Genomic DNA, 20,896 nt, shown 5'->3' with positions numbered 1-20,896 from the left:
GGTGGTCTCCTTGGAAGGTGGTGCCCTTCCACAGGACCAGTCCTTATGCCCAGTCTATACCTTAAAGTCTTACCTTTAAGAACTCCACAGTGTAAGTCGGGTCCTCTTTTATCAGGGAGAAAGGTGGTACTCTATCGTTAAATGCAATAAGGCAACAAATTTTGTATTTCATTAAACAAGCTAACCCGGATTCAGTTCCTAAGGTTCATGATATTCACAAGTAGTAGCTACTTCCACTAATTACTTTCATAATATGGATTTTTCAGAACTTACCAAATACACGGGTTGGAAATCACCTCTAGTGTTTAAACGCCATTATTTAAAAATCACTCAAGCCCTGAAAATTTCTACAGTGGCTGTGGGGAGTGTCATTTCCCACCTTAATTAACCATCATCCTTTATCCTTCCCCTACCCCCTGCCCGCCTGCCTCATTTACTTCTCTGCTTGCCCTTCTGGTTGATCATGCCTCACTGCCTTGCTCCTCATATTGATATTATTATTGTCTTTTTTATATTTGGGAACTGTAATTTGACATGTTATGATTCTGGATTGTCTTTGGGGTACTGGGCTGTTTTTATTTTGCTCCATGTACCCCATATATATATTTTCTCATGTTGTAGATGTCTCTCTTGTGTTTAGTTATAAGTTCATATTTACTCCTTAATCTTAAGTATTTTTGAATGTATTTTGCCTTAATAGTCTTAAGTATTTTTGATGTATTTCCCTGCCATGTTGTTTGGTGTATTGACTTTCTACTCTAATTTTAAGGTTGTATTACTGTACTTTTCGTATTAATATTCATTTTTTCATGTGAGAGATATCCTCATTAAAGCCATTTTCATAGCTTGTGTTTTTCTTCAGATTACCTTGTTTCCTCGTAGTTTGCAGTCTTGGCATGATTCTCTATCACTATTTCACCGGCTGACACGGGGCTGGACTCAGAAAAGGGATTTTGACAAAGGAAAAATCTATTTCTGAGGAAGGCCCCGTGTCACCCGGTGACCCTCCCAGAAGTGGCTTCCGCTCCCCCCCTACTTGCACATGCCAAGCCTGGGGATGGTGCTAGCCTGGAATGAAGTAGGTGGCGCTGGTGTCGCCGGTCTGGCGGACGCCTGTGTGTGGGAGCTGTAACGGCTCACCGCTCTCTTCCGGGGGTTTTGACATAGGGATATCTATCGAGTGTAGCTCTGTGGTTGTGATCCTTTCACTCACCCTTGGTTATACCGACGTCTTCCTTAGGGAAGACGCTCGATCTGGGGGTAGTAACCCCAGCATTCCTGAAAGCTCTTTTTTCTCTGGTATATCTAGCAATTTATACCTAGAAATTCGTGTTAGTATGGAATTTCACCGGGTGACACGGGCCTTCCTCAGAATATAGATTTTTCCTTTGTCAAAATCCCTATATATATATATATATATATATATATATATATATATATATATATATATATATATATATATATATATATATATATATATATATATATATATATATATATATATATATATATATATATATTATATTTTATATTTATATACATATATATATTGCATTTTATATTTAATACAGTAACCAACTAAGTACGTTTGAGTCTTTGTGGAAATAATGTCATACTGACCTTAGTATTATAATTTATATGGCATGGCCTATATATATATATATATATATATATATATATATATATATATATATATATATATATATATATATATATATATACATATTATATATATCATGTTTTTATTTCTATCTCTCTCTTTTCTAATATGAAAATACAAAGTACTCATGGAACCTTTCACTTGATTCAGGTGTGAGGATTGTATAGCCTCAGGATGTCAAGAGGACATCATTATTACCATTGATGGAGGTAAATGGTACCAAAAGAAAGTAGAGAAGATATTTCAAGAAGAACTTGACAAACAGTCCAGTCACACCAGTGCCTCTCCAGTTCCATGTGATCTACCAGTACTGCCAGGCACTGGCTGGAAGCTATTCCCTTATGTGGGGCACTCAGCTGCGTTTGTATGTCCAACCTGCTTGATGTAAACACGAGCATGCGCACTGGCGCAGTCTGTTTTTAGTAACGGGCCAGTTGTTGATTGCTGCTATTAAATGATTCAGATTAGGTAGTAGCCTAGATTAGAGTAAATTATAGCTTGGCTATAAGGTTGCACATTAGTGATTACTGTTTTATATAGTAAACCAAATAGCCTAGGATTGGATATAAACAACAACCTGGGTTAGACAAAAAAGCAATAGACTAACTGCTGTATAAGGTTACATATCAGTAAGTTTTCTGTTTTTATATTGTCTAGCCTATACATTTAAGTGATCTATAATAATCTGGATTAGGCAATACCCTATACAGTACTGGGTTAAGAAAGAACAAATAAGCCTAGGATTATATATAAAGAGTATCCTAGGCTCAGTAAAATAACCTAGTTTTTTACGACTCGGTAGCATGTCTGTAAAGCCTACATGCTAGTAGGGTCTTATTTAACCTATATCTTTAAAGGTGATATAAGCCTAGAACAGGCAGTAGCCTAACCATATTAAGTAGGAACCCCTTTTTAAGGAATTTCCTACTATCAGCCTAAAACAGCGATGGCTGAATATCAGATAAAAGTGTAGTCTCGGCCACATAAAACAGAAAACTAGATAAGAGAATTATTTTCTGTATAGTTTATATCTTTAAGTTGTAAATAAGCCTAGAATAGGTTAAGCAAGAACTTCTAAGAAATCCTCTATTCTTAGCTTAACGCAGATTATACTAGAAGCACTATCCTAAGCTTTATAAAACAGTATTTTGGATTAGTTAAACAAATTAGTTCATAGCAGTTAGTCTGAATGGCATGACAACTGGAATTAAAAATTTCTCTTGGCCATTGCAAAAGGACTAGTAGTGTATAATTAATACAGCCATATACAGGTATGAAAACTAACTTAAACCTTAGAGGGTTTAAGTTAACATAGATATTTAATGAAATGTATTACAACTGCACACTTGTAATCAAGTTAACCTGTAATATGGAAACTATGTGAGGAACTACAGAGGTGTCCCTCACTTAAAAACAATTAATACTAACTGGTCCTTGTAAAATACAAGGAAAATTTGCTTGGTCGCCAGATGTGGGCGAGATTTGTAGTATGCTTCTAGCAGCAAGTTTTAAGGATGAAACAGCTCCTTTTAGTCTGTCTCAGTGGGTCCTAGGGTTCAATAGGGGTGAGGAAGGGGAGATTATACCTGTCTGGCAGAACTCCGGCAGTAGATATTTAACCCTTTCTTTGAACAACAGCAATATTTGGGCCAAAACCCAGTAACATCAGTCCCCAATACCTTCCAGGTTAACACCGCGGAGGAAGTAGAGGAATCTTAAATGGAGTTGACATTCTTATTAAAAAGTATGAAGTGGGTATTGCCATTGAAATGGCCCTGCTGAACGCAGAGGGCTCAGGGACACAAATTTCAGCTAGCCATGGGAGAAACCTTCCAGAAGGAAATCTATTCCCCTTGCAGATATCGTTGCAGGATAGGATTAACTTCTGCCCCCTTGATTAACAGGCAGTTACAGTTCAGTTGCTGAAGCTCAGTTAGATTGCACAAGCTTCCCCAAAAGGGATACACAGTTTGCGGCATTTTTGATCAGTTCCGTAAGGAAATTGACTACCATCAAAGATGCCCTTGCCACAGAACAGCAATATATAAGGGACATGAAGCATGATTCTGAAAAGGAAAGTAAGTCAGTCATGTACACCCCAAAGCGTAAAAGTACTACTTTCTGTAACCGAAAAGTGAGTGTAGATACAAATGCTGCCCAAACTAGGTCAGATGTTGGAATTCTGACTGGAAACAACAACAGGGTCAGTTCGGAATACAGAACTTCAGATCAAAACATAATGGGGCTCCAATACTCACCCCTGATGATACTGATACGCCTCAATGTGCACTTTCTCTCCCGATGGCAAGTAGGTAATTAATGAGAGAAACACTATGATCGAAATTGTACATGTAGAATTTACAAACGGCAGCATTCCTTAATATAGAATGACACCTGGCAACATTGTCACCAGATATGGAGAAACCACTAACAGAAACGGTTTTCTTACTTGTGCCTATAGCATTAAAAGCTATAGAAATCACCCTTTACCAGGTCAGTGAAAAATGGATCTCTACTTCCATTTTGAATAAGATCCAAGTTGCTTACCAAGTAGCCCCAGCCTTCTGTCCCTTCACATTCAAAATTATTAATCACGTGAAGACAGATTTTCAGAATTTGTAGTGGCCCAAAACAAGAGACAATGGCAGAATTAAAACCATTTGCCACAGTCATCCCAGTTTTGGGAAATTCCATCAAGGAATGGGCAACGCTGCAACTCTTTTTTGAAAGGAAAAAGTTCCCTTTAGATATAGCTACTCAGCAATTTGGGACTCCTATGAGAAGACTCTCAGAGGGGACAGCTTCGTCAGAACTTTATGCTAGGCTACAGCTAGTATTATAACCTCTACCACCTTGCTGGAAGTTGTCACCTAAAGGCTTCCAGAAGATCCCAGGATAATTTTTGCTGTTGAAGCCAATGGGAAGCACTCTGTGACTTCCTAGAATGGTGCATAAAAGTGCTGATGGAAGCATTGGAGAACTCCATCAAATTACTCTCCAATGTCACTGCATTATTTCATTTTAACCTCTTCTGTAAGGACCTGTTTGAGGAGTCTGTTGTAGCTCAATTCAACGAGCATGCCCCCCAACAGAATTGTACAGTGAACACTCTTCTGGGGAAAAGGGAATTCAGGAAACAAAGAACCCAAAATTTCCCTTTACCCAACCCCAAAAAAGTCTCACTTTGATCAAAAATCATATAAGCCTTCAGTCACCCCCAAAAGTTTTCCTCAAAAAACAGGTAGGTGGTCAGAAAGAACCATTCCCTACAAAGGGACACAACAGCAAGGACATCCTCTTTCACAAGGTCCAAAAACCAGCTTATAGGGGGAAAAAGGAAAAACAACACCTTGAATGCCTATCAAAGGTGAAGGCAGAGGAGGCGGCAGATACCAAGAGGAATTGTATTGGTTGAGGGTCAGCTTCGATGACATCACAGACAAAGGAAGTTTTCCCTGGGGTGGGGCGGGGGAGAGAGCATTATTTATATGTACAGAAAGGCCCGGTTAATGGGGCCCATAGGGAAACATGCGTATATTCGCCACCAAGTACGTCTTCAGTCTCTTCAGTGTTCTCAAAATGTATTCCTCCAAAAGAAGAGTGATCCTCAACCAATCAACATTGAACAAGCACATTGTTTGCCAAAAGTTTCAGATAATTACCATTGCTTAAGTACATTGAAACATTCCAAAAAAGGACTTACACAGTTTCTGTAGATCTGAAAGATGCATACTGGCACATCCCTATAGCCGTTCCCTTCTGCCCCTTCCTGAGGTTCTGGATAGGAAAAGATCTGTATAGATTCAAAGTCATGCCCTTTGGGCTAAACATTGCCTAACGAATATTTTACAAAATTAGGAACAGTATTCGTTCGAGAACTCAAACAAAAAGATCTGGGGGCCCACAAGAAAAGAGTGCTTGAAAAACCTAAGAGCAGTGGTCAACAGACCACAGTACAGTCAAAAGGTTCTATAATAAATTTGAAAATATCCTGCCTCATGCCCAGCAGACACTTGCAGTGGCTGGGACTGTGTTGGGATACTCTTCACGGCCTGTTGTCTCTCCCCATCATACTCAAAACAGAAAAAGGCAAGTCCTGAAAAGGTTCCTTGCACAGCCCAGAGTTTCCAGATGGCAATTAGAATGTATGATGGCGTATGATGGGCCAGCTGCAGTTCTCATCAGTAACAGATCCAATACTTAGATTGCAACTAAAAATGTGAACAAATTCTGGCTATCGCATGCAAGAACAAAGATGTGAGACCGATCTCATCAAAGGATTAAAAGAGTTGGGGAGATACTTTGGCCTTGGATTTGGAAGGATTCTCTGGCAAAACAGGTCACCCTGACTCCTCCGTCTGTATGAGTGACAAACACACAGATGCCTCATTGACAGGTTGAGAGGACATTGGGAGGATCGTCAGGTGGCAGGAAGGTGATCAGCTACCCTGGAATTTTTATATCAATTTCCTGGAGCTGATGGCTGTCTTTTTGTCCCTCAAAAAACTCAAACCTCCAGTAGAGAGAGACAACATAACTACAATATCCTACATCAAGAGGTCAGGACACGTTCATCCCCTCTCAATATGTAATGCGCAAGCAAGGAAGTGGCACAAGTCTGCAGTTCACCTCACAGGGGGGTCTCTTTGTAATAGCAGACTCTGTATCAAGGAAAACGACAGCCTCAACAGAGTGGATGTTGGACAAACTCTCTTTTCAAACAATAGCCAACATGCTTCCACAACCGGAAGTGGACCTGTTCGTCACATACTAGAATCACAAACTCCAAATATGTGTGTCTCCAAATCTGGACAGTCAAGCAACAGCAAGAGATGCCTTCCTAAAGACTGGAACAAGGGGAGGATGATATCTTTTTCTACCATTGTCCCAGATTTCGAAGGTTTTGAGCAAACTTCTAACCTTGAAAGGAACAGTTTACTTAATAGCCACAAGTTGGCCAAACAGGCATTGGTTCCTATTACTTCAACAGTGGACGAAAGGATAAATTCCACTATCGTCCGCTGTTCTATCCCAGACAGTAGGAGGGGAAGTCATTAACGCATCCTCCTTTCTGAGCTGAGACCTTCACATATAGATTTTTAAAAAATATCTATCATGATAATTACTCACCCAACATTGCTAGGTACCTAGTGCAAAAATTACGGACATCATCTATCTGGCAATACCAGTCCGTATGGAAGATATGGTTAGATTATATCCATACTGAGAGCCCAGTTGAGATTTCTATAGAAACACTTTGTATTTTTCTTATATACCCTTTTGAAGACAAATGCCTTGTGGTTGCAACAGTCATGGCATACGAGGCTACATTGACGGAACCCTTGCTTTATGGATTCAGGATTGACTCCAGCATAGAAGTTGTCACTTCCCTTCTGCAGTCTTTTGCTCTACAAAGGCCCGCTTCTGAAAGGCTTCCAATTACTTGGTCCCTGAACAAGGTGCTTAAACTTCTATCAACCCCTCAATTTAGCGGACCCAATACAACCACAACGCACATGCTACAAAAGGCGATCTTCTTGATTGCAATAGCATCAGGAGCTCATACAGTGTTAGTGAAGTGGGCTCTCTTAGATGGGGATGATGCATGATGCAAATAGCTGACCATCAATTATTATTGTCCCCTGGCCTATCATTCCTGGCCAAGAATAATTATCCTTTAAAAAAGAAATCCATTTTTGTAAGAAAACTCAGTTTAGCAGACAAGACATTATGCCCAGTTCAAGCACTTAAGGTTTACCTAGAATTCATGGCAAACATTCCAGAAGGTCCTATTTTCCTACACTCTAGTACACTCTCCCTACAAGGGCTGAGAATGATTGTAGTGTTTCTCATTAAAAAGGAAAATCCACACTCCTCTCCTAGGTCGCATGATGTTGGGAAAGTAAGTACATCGTTGGTCTTCTTCAGAAATTCAGAAGTCTCTGAGTGTACAGGGTGGTCATCAGTTAAATTATTGCCACGTGCTTGAACAAATTTGACTACACTGTGTATCAGTAGGCAGCATGGTTAGTCTGTTAACCCCTTAGGTACTACAGCAGAAAACCAGGGGTCTTATTGATGGTGAGTATGCTAACTATCGCTGGGAGAGGGGCAACAGTACTGCAACCAAACCCAGCATGTTTAGGTAAACCACTGTAGAACTACATCCTAAAACATAATTTTGTGTATAGTTTCTTGTTCCTTAGCACCAAAACCTGAAGAGTATTTGGAATAAAGAATGGGATGTGAAATCTGTGGCTTGACCTCAGGCCAGAAATTTTATTTCCTTTTGGGTGTTGGGGTTAAAAAGTGGAAGCTTAAGCCTTTTTCATCACCTGTCAACTTCTTTGTAAAGCTCCTTGAGGATGAAACAAGCGACCACGCTAGAGAAAAACAGGTTTTGATGTACGTAGGAAAAACCTATTTTTGGTAGTCGCTGTTGAGTCCTCAAAACCCTCCCACTTCTCTGACGAAAAGGCATGGGATTTGGGCAAGGGATCATCCTGCATTGGCCAACAGAGAGTAATGGCTCCTTGGTCTTTTAACGGCTTGGTTGTAAACAAGAGGGCAGATGCATATGCGCAATAGTCACTTCTCTTTCTTGCAGGTTCTTTTGACGTTGGAAAAACTGGGTTCAGCTTCGCTGAAGATAAGGGAAAGTACCCTCTTATCTTTGAGTTCATTATATACTGCATCACATGTTTTAATGTTAATCATTACGACACAATACCTGGCCAAAAAGGCTAACTAGAAGAGAATTTTTTTATATTAGTTTGGTCACCATGGACCTCTGGTAGACCATGGGGGTTAATTCCTTGAGGACTCAACAGTGAAGGCCAGCCCTATGATAGCTAAGAGTCAGCTCAGTGGTCTGGTTAAACTACTTTAATAATAATAAAAACTCAACAGCAACTACCAAAAATAGGTTTTTCCTGCATCAAAACCTGTTTTTTAATGTGAATATACTAAAATTCACATCCACAATCATGTTGCATTGATTACTGAATTTAACAACTAACAAGACCCTCCTCAAAACTTAAGAATATAGGGAAGAAAGATTGAGACAGATGTTCACCCAAATGATGCACCTGCTTTGGGCAGTTCTTCGCTGGAGGGGTGGATAGAGCTGTCGCCTGGCATGCTGTTGGCCCAGCGTTCGACTCTCCTACCCGGCTAATGAAGAATAAGAGGAATTTATTTTTGGTGGTAGGAATTAATTTCTCGTCATAATGTGGTTCGGATCCCACAATAAGCTGTAGGTCCCGTTGCTAGGTAACCAGTAGGTTCTTAGCCACATAAAATAAATCAAATCCTTCGGGCCAGCCCTAGGAGAGCTGTTAATCAGCTCAGTGGTCTGGTTAAACTAAGATATACTTACTTTTACCTGCTTTGGGGTATTATTATATTACAGTACTGCATCTTGGGTCTTCGTTACTAAGAGGATTTCATTATTTATCAGGGGGCCAGACATTCAGACTGTCTGCTCAGGTGCCCGTGACAAAATAAGTCCTGAAGATGTAAAGCAAAGATTGTGGAGCATCTCTTTTCATCAAGTAGTTCAAGATTATAACCATGAGTCTTACTGATGTTACATTATTTAACAAAAGTATTCTGATAGCTTTGGTTACCTTTGGAGGTACCTATTTCTTTGTTGAGATTGGTGAGATTGTAATTTTGTTATTTTTCAATTGTTTATTATTTATGGCATGGAATTTTTTATCTTAACATCACTGTAATATTTAAGTTAAATTATTCAGTATGATGTTGGCAGAGAAAGTTAACTAGTAATTGGTGTATACTTGCAAGACTAGGCATGTAACAACTCGGCCACTTTAGCAAAAGTACTCTGAATTAAATGAAGCAAGAGGTATCATAAAATGGTTCACACAAAGACACGTTCTTGCCTACTGCAAACTCCAGTACCAACTGAAAGCTATCCTGTGCTTAAGGTAGCCTATGAAAACTTAATTATATTGTTTTAGGGCAGTGAATTTTGATGAAATCATATCAAGCGAATTTGCACTAAATATGGGGATGTTACAAAGGAATGCTGTTTCCTTTGCTGTTTGGCCTTCTTGTGGATTTTCTAATAAAAAATGTGGTTAGAGATGGAAGAGAAGGGTAGATTAGGGTAATGTTAAAAATGTAGAATACGCAAGTGATGTGGTTTTGATCACCAAATCATCACAAGATATACGAAGCATTCTCAATAGAATGCATCATATGTGTAGAGAGATGGACCTCAAGATAAATTGAAGAAAAGCATAAGAAATAAGGACAGAGCATGGACAAGTGAATGTAATAACACTAGATGGAGAAAGGATTGAAGGTTGAATCCTTCAAATATTGGGGAACAATGGTATCTTGGAATTCTCTTAAATTAGAATTAAAGTGAGACAAAAAATGCTAACAATATGCAGGATATATAAGATCTGGAAATCAAATAGACTGAAATTGCATACAAAAGTAAGATTATGAATTAGTGATCTGTCTTGCTGTAGGGGTGTGAGGATAGAGTTAGAAATTGTACTGGTAAATAATTATGAAAGCTGCATATGTGTATTAGGTAAAGATGAAAGGGAGATGAAGATGGCTTGGACAATTCCTTCACACCGCCCTTAGAAAATGGGGTGGTAGGGACAGCTGGGCTCCTGTTTGGGCCACCAGATGAGTGAAGACCCGCATCTGCTTTGGTGAGAACTGACATAGGATGCTGGATATAATTGGAGTTTTAAGGAAGATAAAACAAAAAAGAAATGAGTCATAGAATTTTAAATAGGGCTTTGTATTGCATGGCTTAGGAGCCAGTGATGTTCGTGATGATGATGTATGACAGTAAATAAATTATTTTGATTATGATTTTTTTAACTCTGGTTTCATTCTTTTGAAGGGTTATAGTCTTATATAAGAACAACTACATTGACACTGTTCATGACATGGCTTCAACGTTTATCAAGAAAGTCTTTTCTTCGTGGGATTTCACCATCACCGAAAAGAAGGCTGCTTCAATCAAACATCGCAGCATATATAATGAGCTTACTGTAAGTGAAGATAACTTTAAAGTAATCATACATTAACATTATTCAAGATATACACTTTTTATATTTTTTGTGATACTGTTTATATTTTTGATAGTGTAGCCATTGTTTGTCCTCAAAAGGAGTTACTCTCCTCTCATGGTTCCCCCAGGGCTCCATAAGACAGACCAACCAATATCAAAGAACTCTCTTATAGTTGGTTTCAGCCAGAGTACAGTAGTGCTTGTTGGCACAATGATAAAATATAAAGGACTCAAGACAAGAGGGCTGTATCTCTGTCTACAGTGGTTGCTTCGGCGCTTCCCTCATCCTTCACACACCGATGTGGCAACAGCGCGTATGTTGGCCATTGTCCTCATTACTCACTTGGTCTGTGACGAGGAAAGAAGCACCAGGGCTTTACTTCCAGATCTTATTTTGGTAACCATGGAAAAATTCAACAGAGCAAAGTTAAGTGCCTAGATTTAAGACGTAGTGAAATGTTTTAGTTTTTTAAAGTTTTTAATTAGTTGTTTTATACTGTATTTGTTAAAGTTGAGAACTGGTGGTTCTCCCACAAGATGAGAAGTTGGGATTAGTTTGCTAGGCTATGCAAAAGTACTGTGCTGGTTTTTTCCTGCCTAACAATGCAATATTTAACAATAATGGAAAAATATTATACAATTTTGTTATTCAAACTCATTAGTCAATTACTTTTTTTAACATTGATAGATATGAGGCTAATCAAAAACATAAATCATGATAGTAGTTCCTAGTCATGCTTGACTTGGCATTTAGTAAAAGCTGTTTTTTTCCTATGTAGTATTTGATGATTAAATACAAATGGATTTTGTGATGTAGAGGTTTCCCTATTTAACCTTAATATCAGGGGCCATGTCAGTGGAGATTCATTTTGCTGGTCTGCTTGTAACAGATATTACTCTGCTGGTAGTGACGTCGCATTCAGAAAATTTTTGTGACAATTGTTTTTCCCTATGCGAATGTTGAATTTACGTTTGTAATAGAGAGCTTTGTCAAGCAAATTAGAATATTATACTTACTTATTTTATATAAAATTTGGCACAGTAATTTTAATTATGTGCCATCTCATTTAACATTTACCTGCTGTTTAGGAATAGACCAGGTAAACAAAATTATGAAAAAGTACAGAAATAGGTCTTATGGTATGACCTATTGATTATGACACCGAACAGCATACTATGGCTACATACTTGTGACCAAGTCAACCTGCTGTATTTTATGTGTGCTGCCTATACAGTAATACCTCAATCTTATGTGCTTTGAGTTGCGCGAATTCACAGACACGCGAACTTTTCATTGGAACCTAACTAATTGGCATACACAATTTTTTCACAGACGATATATATGCGAAATCCTCGAGAAACCCTGTGAAAGTTTTTATGTTAAATTTATGAAGTAATTTATAAGTTTTCATGCTTTTAAGCATAAAATTGATATGGAAAATATGTATTTATATTTTTGTATGTAATATGATACAAAGGCAGTACAGTTACTGCATTATGCCCATAAGCAAAGTCTTTGTCAGTAAGACCTCACATGATCACGAGATGAGGTTGTTCAGTTGCATTGGTTTGATAAAATGAATTTTTTAATGTATTGAAACATATCAGACATAGCCAGAGTTATATTAGTGTCATTCTGTGAAAATTACTTAGTTAACCTCAGAGAAAAGTGCTGGTGCAGTCTGTATGACATGTACAGAAATTAGAGCACATACAGTTAGTGTACTTTTACAAGATGTGATACCCATTTTCAAAGTTAATGCACTTTTCAAAGACGTGATACCCCAGCAGAAAGTGTTTAATTTTTTAAGTATTTTATAAGTTTTCATGCTTTTAAGTGTAAAATCAGTATAAAATCGGTATGGAAAATTTGTATTACAGTTCAGTATTTTTAATGTGCATATCTCTCTCTCTCTCTCTCTCTCTCTCTCTCTCTCGTAGTTAGCGTAGTTAGCACACACATTTTTACAAATTATTTCTCTGTATGTCTTTACCTGTACAGTAGATAATTTTGAATTGATTGAATTTTACCTTTACCCACTATGATATTATGTACGTTTCCTTATTTTATTGAATTGTGTACCTTTGTTATGACTGTGACTTATGAAGGTTACCTAGTGACGCAAAGAAAATGTCTTTCACTCTGAGAGTGAAAAAGAAAATGGCATCCCATGAATTAGGTGAAATATTAGTATATATACGTACATACCTACTGTAAATGCACTAGTATGGCAAATTTACAGTACCCATTACAATACTGTACAGTCTATTTTTACGTCAACCATTTATTTCTTTTCTAAGGTTAATGCATGAAGCTAACTTTTAAATTAAATTACTGTAACTTTAACCCTTAAGGGACATGCTAATTATATATCATGTAACCCCCCCAAACCAGGCAAACTTTAAGGTTGGCCAATTTAAGGAAAAAAATGGAAAGCGGAAGATCTGCAAATGCACATGGTGTAAGAAAAAAGTTCTAACAAATTTTCTGTATCTTCCATGGGAAGTTGAAAGTGACTATTTACAACACTGTGTGGGGTCCTCTTTTGCAAAACACTTGTAAATTTTGCCAAGTTATACATGTTTTTTCTAATATATTTTATTTTATTTCGTGAAATTATAATTACAGCTCACGCTTTACATGTTTTTTCTAATAATGTATTTTATTTTATTTTGTGAAATTATAATTACAGCTCACACAATATCAAAACAAATAAGAACTATAATCAGTAACAAATTCTGAGTATATTTTGTTGTAAAATATTTACGTAAATTTACTGAATTTGGGAGATGCAGTAACTTCTTTGGAGGTATACATGTTTTTCCAATATTTCTTTGCACTTTTCTTTGTAAAAGTACAGTTACTGACATCATATCATAAAAGATAAAAACTAAAACCAACAGCGGTCCCTGGGTATGTTTATGAGCAAATAAATAAATAGACATCATGGGAGAGAGAGGAGCAAGACATCCCCCCCTTTAAGTGAACAATACTGATCTCCCTGAGATGCCCACTGATTGAGCTGAGCTGAATTCTAAAGTTGCCACCATTCATGTATGGGCCATTGAAGTGATGGAAACTCTTTCCCGCTCGTTACACCCAAATTGTATGGCACTTGCAGTAGTATTAATGCTCCTCATAGGGGATCCATCCACCAGCCAAAACCTGTTTTAGACCCTCTCACGAGTGGATCCGTCCACCAAGGGCTAATTTCATTTAAAAGTTAGCTTAATACTTTGGGAGCATGATTAGCGTCATATTTAGTGTTTAACTCTAGAAATAAATATTTATTAGCATTTTTAGTGATCGTACCAAACTTATGTGAATCCTTGCCTTGCACAAGGAGTTCTGGAACCTAACCTCACGTAAGTTCGAGGTGTTGCTGTACAGTGATTGTAGGTAGTTAACACTAGGTAATTTCTAATGAACACTTGTTCCTTTTATCACTACAGGGCTGCTATTACACAAAAACCACATATTACGTGCGCAACTGTGAATTGCTTGATCTGCTTTTTGTGTGTGAGTATGGCTCGTACACCTGCCATGAACACTGCCCATGTAGAAATACAGTAAAGGAGAATTTGGTTGGTCGCCGGACATGTGTGAAATGTGCAACATGCTCCTGGCAGCAAGCTTAAATGATGAAAGAGCTCAATTCAAGCTGTCCTATAGGTCATAGGTGTCACTAGGTGCAAGGAAGGAGGAGACTACATCTTCCTTGTAGAACTGCAGCAGAGTGTGGTTCCACCCCTCTCTGAGCAGGATCCAAGTTTGGCCCAATACTCCAAAAGCAGTGGTTTCTAGAACTTGCCGCTTCGACTCCTCCGATGGGGATGAAGAGTCTTTGCTTGGGAAAGATGTCACTAACATCACATATGAAGTGGACATAACCACTGGAGCTGCCCTTCGCAATCTACAAGGTCCAAGGACACAATTTTCTGCTGATATGAGAGAGAGACTTCAGATAAGAATTTTTCCTTCCCCATGCAGCAGTCAGATACTGAAGGGGATTCTGATAGGGTCCACCCAAGCCCATTTGAAGTTTCTGTATCTTCTAGGGGGCATAGTGATTTATTCAGGACATCTACCCTGCTGGGCATTGGTGATATGGCTGCCTTGGCACAATTATGAGCAGTATCAAGGGTGTCCTTGCTACTGAGCGTGAGTATATCAGAGATGCTATCCAGGATTCCCAAGAGGAATTCAGGTCAGTCCTGTATACTGATTTAGATGTATGAAAATTTCTCAGCCTTTAAACATGAGATTAGAGAGGCTGCTGCACAGTCTGTCCGGACAGAGATTGATTCTCTCACCAAAAAACTTAGGTCATGGGAACAGGTTAACAAAAACCCCTGTCCAAAAGAAGTTGAGTAGGTTGCCTAGATCCCCATTGAAATCAGAACGGGTATTAAGAGACATCCTAGCCAATCCCAGAGCTCTGACTGGTAAGAATAATAAGGTCAGTTCAGAATCTAAAACCTCAAATCAGATTGTCATATGGGAACCAATATCCACCCATGATGATACTGATAACCCTTGGCATGATGCCTTAATATGCACCCTTTCACCTGATGGATTATATCTTATTAAAGAGGGGTAAACTATGATCAAGGTTAAACACATAGAATTTTGGAACAGCGCAGCTATTCCTAATAATGAATGGTGCTTGGTCCCTCCTTCAGTAGGGATTCAGAAACCATTGAAGGAGACTGTTATCGTGCCTGTGAATATAGCAATGAAAGCCTTAGAAGAAAACCTTTTTCAAGTTTAATGGAAAATATAGTACTACAACAATTTTAGAGATCCAGTACCTTCTCCTGGTGGCCCCAGTCTTCTGTCCCTTCACTTATAACACAATCAGTAATGTGAAGGCAGATTTTTAGAATTTTGTAGTGACTGGGAAGCGAGAGTTAATGGAGGAAATAAAGCCATTTGTCTCTGCCATCCCAGTATCTGGTAATTCTACAAAGGCATGGACAACACTTTACCTTCCTTTTGAGGACAAAGTTCCATTTGGGCTTGGCTACCCAGAAATTTGGGATACCTTTGAGAAAGATCTCAGATTAGACAGTCATGGTTGAATTTCCTGCTAGGCTCCACCTTCTCAGTATTACATTAACCCCCGTATTTGCATTCTCACGATTAGCAGACTCACTATTTGTGGACTCACTATTCTCGGACTCACCGATTCACGGATTTCCCTATGGAACATATATACACATTATTTGTGGAAAATTTGCCCATTTGCGGTATTGTTCACTGAGAAATGTTCACTAATTACTGTACTTTCATATCATTTTCACCTTGCAATAATTTGGTTTTGTGAAGGGATAAGCAATTAATACCGATACGAAAATTTTATAAAATATTTTTAAATTTCATGTGGGCGCATGCAGCAGCATACAATCAGGCAGCGAGAGGGACCAAATTACAATAGACCAACTTGTTTTCCTCCATCTCTTTATCCCATCTAGCTAAAAAAGTAAAAGAGAATGATAAAAGTATTGTTAGTAATGTTATACTCCTGCATAAATGCATACAGCCTTAAACAACCGAAATCGAAACTGTTGTTTTGCTTATAACTGAACCGGATAACAACAGCCGTTTTGCTTGTATTTCAGCCATTGTACGGTAATAAACAATTACCGTAGTTATGTTACAAATGACGTTAAGTAGAATAGGACTGATATATTTTTATATTATACTCTTATTCGCTGTGGATAAAAGATCAGCAAGGAAATATGCTGCTAGATTTAAGCTGCAAGTTTTAGCTGAAGCTGAGAAAACAATGTTCAAGCTGCTAATGACTATAAATTATTGTGCATTGGCAACATGGATGAAACTCAACCATAAATAAAATTGGAGAGAAACTATTTTAATCAAAACTACTGGGCTTGAAAGAACACTCATTACTGCTGTTTTCATGTCGATAAAAGATAAACATGTAAAGCTTGTATTATGATGAAATCAAGTGAAAATAGCGAACAGAATCTTGATTTTTTTTCACAAAACAAACGTGTCCCCAAACGGACAACATTATCTATTAACAAAATAAATAGCTACGTTAATTTCACAACGAGACGTATTTAAGTTATATTTCGACTTAAATACCCTTCGTATAACGAAAAATAACCTTGCTAACTAGAAGCAAGAAAAGCGCTCTGAACTGAGTTAAATACGGCGAAATAAACTTACCGCGTAATCAATTTCCAAAGTAAAACATTCATCGCTATATCAATTTATAATACAAAAGCAATATAAAAGTACGATATATATATACAGTATTATTGGATACAGTGAAGTAAAGCATAACATTTTAAAAGATCCATGGAAAAGATGCATATTCGTTATGTTGATGTTTGTATAATACGATATTAATATGTGAGTATTTTGTATTTCTTGACATATTTTTACTGTGTATTTTTGGAAATATGAAATTATACAAGTAGGTAACTGTTCCTAACAGAGCGTCAGGTTTTACCAATAAACCACCTTGATTTGTTAGTGTGGCTCTGGTCGAAGCGATATCCTAGTGCTTTGTGACGCATTTCCTTTCCGGATTTTCTTACCGTGTAGTGCATTCACGCAATTCCATTGCCATAAGCAAGAGAAGTACCACCCTTATGAGGGAGAAATTTCAATGATTGCGTGTCGTAAGTGAGTTACAAAGAGAGGGACAGATGCGAACGGGAAGCATCTGGCCTCGGATGGCATCTAGGTAAGGGATTTATTTTCCTATACTGTATTAGTGATATTCAGATTAGTGGTTAGTGATATTCTAATTAGTAATTACTATTTTTCATAATAATTATATGAGACCAGCAGGCTTGATGTTACTGCAGTGAGTTATTATCTGACTCTTGACTTGTTTGGCTTGGTTGTTTAGCATTTGTTTACTTTATCCTCACTGTTGTTTGTTTATTTGCCTCTCCAATATCTGAACGGAAATCACGTATAGTGGTAGTGTATATAGGTTATGAAGAAGATTTATATTAATCCCATATATTTTTATAGGTTATGAAGAAAACTTTGGGGCAAGTGTTGAACGACAGGAACAAACCTTTGTTAGAATGCCATGTCCTGGCCTAACCTCATAGCGGCACCCAAAGGTGCAAAATTCAGTGTTCAGGATAAAGGAGACCCAGTGGAGTTTTTTTTTTTTTAAGTTTTTTTGATGACAGTCATGGAGCACGTTGTAGCAGTAACGAACAGATTTTCAATCAAGTTTCTAGATGAATATATAGAAAGTTTGCCTACAATATCAAGTGCACTAAAAATGGTATGACAAATAAAAATGAAATGAAACAATTCATTAATCTGCTGGCTCTACGTTTTAGGGAATGGCATTCGAAAGAATAATTTTTTACCTTTTATGTTTCATGTTTATAATCTTTAGGATATAAAAATGCAAAGTAAATTCTTTCATCTTTTTTTATTCTACATTATTTATTATCCTAATATCTTCATATAAAAATCAATATCAGTGTTAAAATGAACACACAAAAAAGCATAAAAATTAGCATAGACCAAATGACCGCTCTGTAAGCTAAAAAATGTGACGATACAGGAGCGACGACATCTCTCATAAAGGATGCTTAGCAGGTTAATATAAACTGCAGGACAGTACATAGTACGGTATTGTAAAGTGAAATTACAGTGTACTGTAAGCATAAACATGTATTTATGTGTGGGTGATGCGATTTCTCCCTCACGCAGACTCCCAGCACTCCTTTTGGCGCCTGATTTGAACAAATAGTTTGGCGCTCAATCCGGAGGCGAAAACCCTCAAATTGTTATTTCTATTTCGCACCGATATGTCTGGAAGTACAATATATCATGGTCCATTATCTCAGTGCGCTACTGTATATTATATATATATATATATATATATATATATATATATATATATATATATATATATATATATATATATATATATATATATATATATATTTATATATTTATATATATATTATATATATTATATATATTTATATATATATATATATATATATATATATATATATATATATATATATATATATATATATATATATATATATATATATATATATATATATATATATATATATATATATATATATATATACATATATATATACATATATATATACATATATATATATATATATATATATATATATATATATATATATATATATATATATATATATATATATATATATATATATTATATATATATATATATATATATATATATATATATATATATTATATATATATATATATATATATATATATATATATATATATACTATATATATATATATATATATATATATATATTATATATATATATATATATATATATATATATATATATATATATATATATATATATATATATATATATATATATATATATATATATATATATATATATATATATATATATATATATATATATATATATATTATATATATTATATATATTATATATATTATATATATATATATATATATATATATATATTATATATATTATATATATATATATATATATATATATATTATATATATTATATATATTATATATATTATATATATATATATATTATATATATTATATATATATATTATATATATTATATATATATATATATATATATATATATATATATATATATATATATATATATATATATATATATATATATATATATATATATATATATATATATATATATATATATATATATATATATATATATATATATATATATATATAATGTAATGGGAAGGCATGCACTTCTTAGAACTGTCTGTTATACTGTTTGCCTTCACTTCTGTAGGAACAAGTGGTCGATGTTTATCTATGCTGGAACTTCACTTATCGTGCTCAGATGTCGGCTATCTTTCAATATTTCATAAGTTCTTCTTTTATTAATGTTGGTTAAATGAAATTTATGTTTCCCCTTAATTACATTTATTTAGTCTTTAAACTGTATAACTTTTTCCACCTTTCAATGGGTAGCAATGACCGAGTCTTTATCTTAAAGGCACATCATAAAATTCGTGGACTTAGAATTTCACTTGTACTATGGGCGTTCAGAAATTTTATAAGTTCGTTAGTATGTTCGAGTTGTCACAGTCACCTATCCACACATCTCGCACACTCCCTGCCCTGATGCCCTTTTTCTAACTGCCTCTGCTTCTGGAGCCTGCGTATATATGGGTATGGGTTTGATGCCTAAATCTGGTATAATTTTCCTTAGTTTCGTCCAGATAGGCTTCCCTTTTCCATTAATGTTTCATGTTTAATTGTCTATGCAATTCGTTCAACGGTTGTTATCGAGTTAACATTATGGTGTGCGAGAGGTCACGGGCGAGGTCAAGATCTAAATTAGTTCATCTTTTGCCCAGCGCGAGTACGGGTAAACACTTTTAGTCACTGGCGACGAACGGTTAAACTCAGCATCTGTTATACTTAGTTTTTGTAAACGACTTTTCTGTTTTTGCTGTCTCTGTCTTTATCAGTGATTTTCTGTATGCCCTTGTGCGTATATCAAAGTATTTAGTTTATTCGATTATAGACTCGTTTCTATTATAATCTCGGCCAGCTACCCAGCTGACTCCGGCAGCTCTAGCTAAACTAAGGTAGAATTAATATATCTACGAGGACTCCTAACACATGTTACTTAGGAAAATCACACAACTTATAAGATAACTCTAAAGCACTAAACTGAATATAAAGCAATCATTTCTTCAATCAAATTGAATAAGATATTCAAATGTACTAGCAAACCAAAATAGAATTTGCTATCAAGTTACATAATTATTACTCAGTCCTCAGTCCTATGCTATTTAGGTGGATATCGCCCTATTATTTATGAAATTGACGAATAAATATTTTTCTTCTTCTCTTCTGATGACGACGAAAGTCAGTGTCTCTTGGTTGACTATGCAAAGGGGATGTAGACTTGATGGTTACCTTCTCGATCTCGTACTTTTGAAATGTCCTGGAGGAATATCCTTGTGTAATTGTATGTGTCTATAAGTGTGTTTATGTGTCATGCAAATTCAACGTGACTTCTTTGATGTGACTATTAGTAATTTTCTCGTATGATAAGTTTTCATTAATTAAAATCCTTTAAACAAGTGGATAAGGTAAGTGTGTTAGTTATTGCAACAA

General features: G+C 36.1%; 1 protein-coding gene across 1 annotated transcript in view; it reads left to right on the top strand.

The window, feature by feature from the left end:
- LOC136835091 (transmembrane channel-like protein 5) overlaps positions 1–20,896 on the top strand; it is a 617,814-nt gene that overhangs the window by 426,889 nt on the left and 170,029 nt on the right. The window contains exon 10 of the mRNA XM_067098270.1: positions 10,551–10,701. Within this exon, the coding sequence (XP_066954371.1) occupies positions 10,551–10,701 (151 nt within the window). The remainder of the gene's footprint in view (positions 1–10,550; positions 10,702–20,896) is intronic.

The sequence above is a fragment of the Macrobrachium rosenbergii genome, chromosome 54, assembly GCF_040412425.1.
Source record: "Macrobrachium rosenbergii isolate ZJJX-2024 chromosome 54, ASM4041242v1, whole genome shotgun sequence".
In the NCBI taxonomy this organism is placed as follows: domain Eukaryota; kingdom Metazoa; phylum Arthropoda; class Malacostraca; order Decapoda; family Palaemonidae; genus Macrobrachium; species Macrobrachium rosenbergii.
The sequence above is the reverse complement of the archived record's forward strand: the minus strand, read 5'-3'. Positions and strand labels throughout refer to the sequence as shown.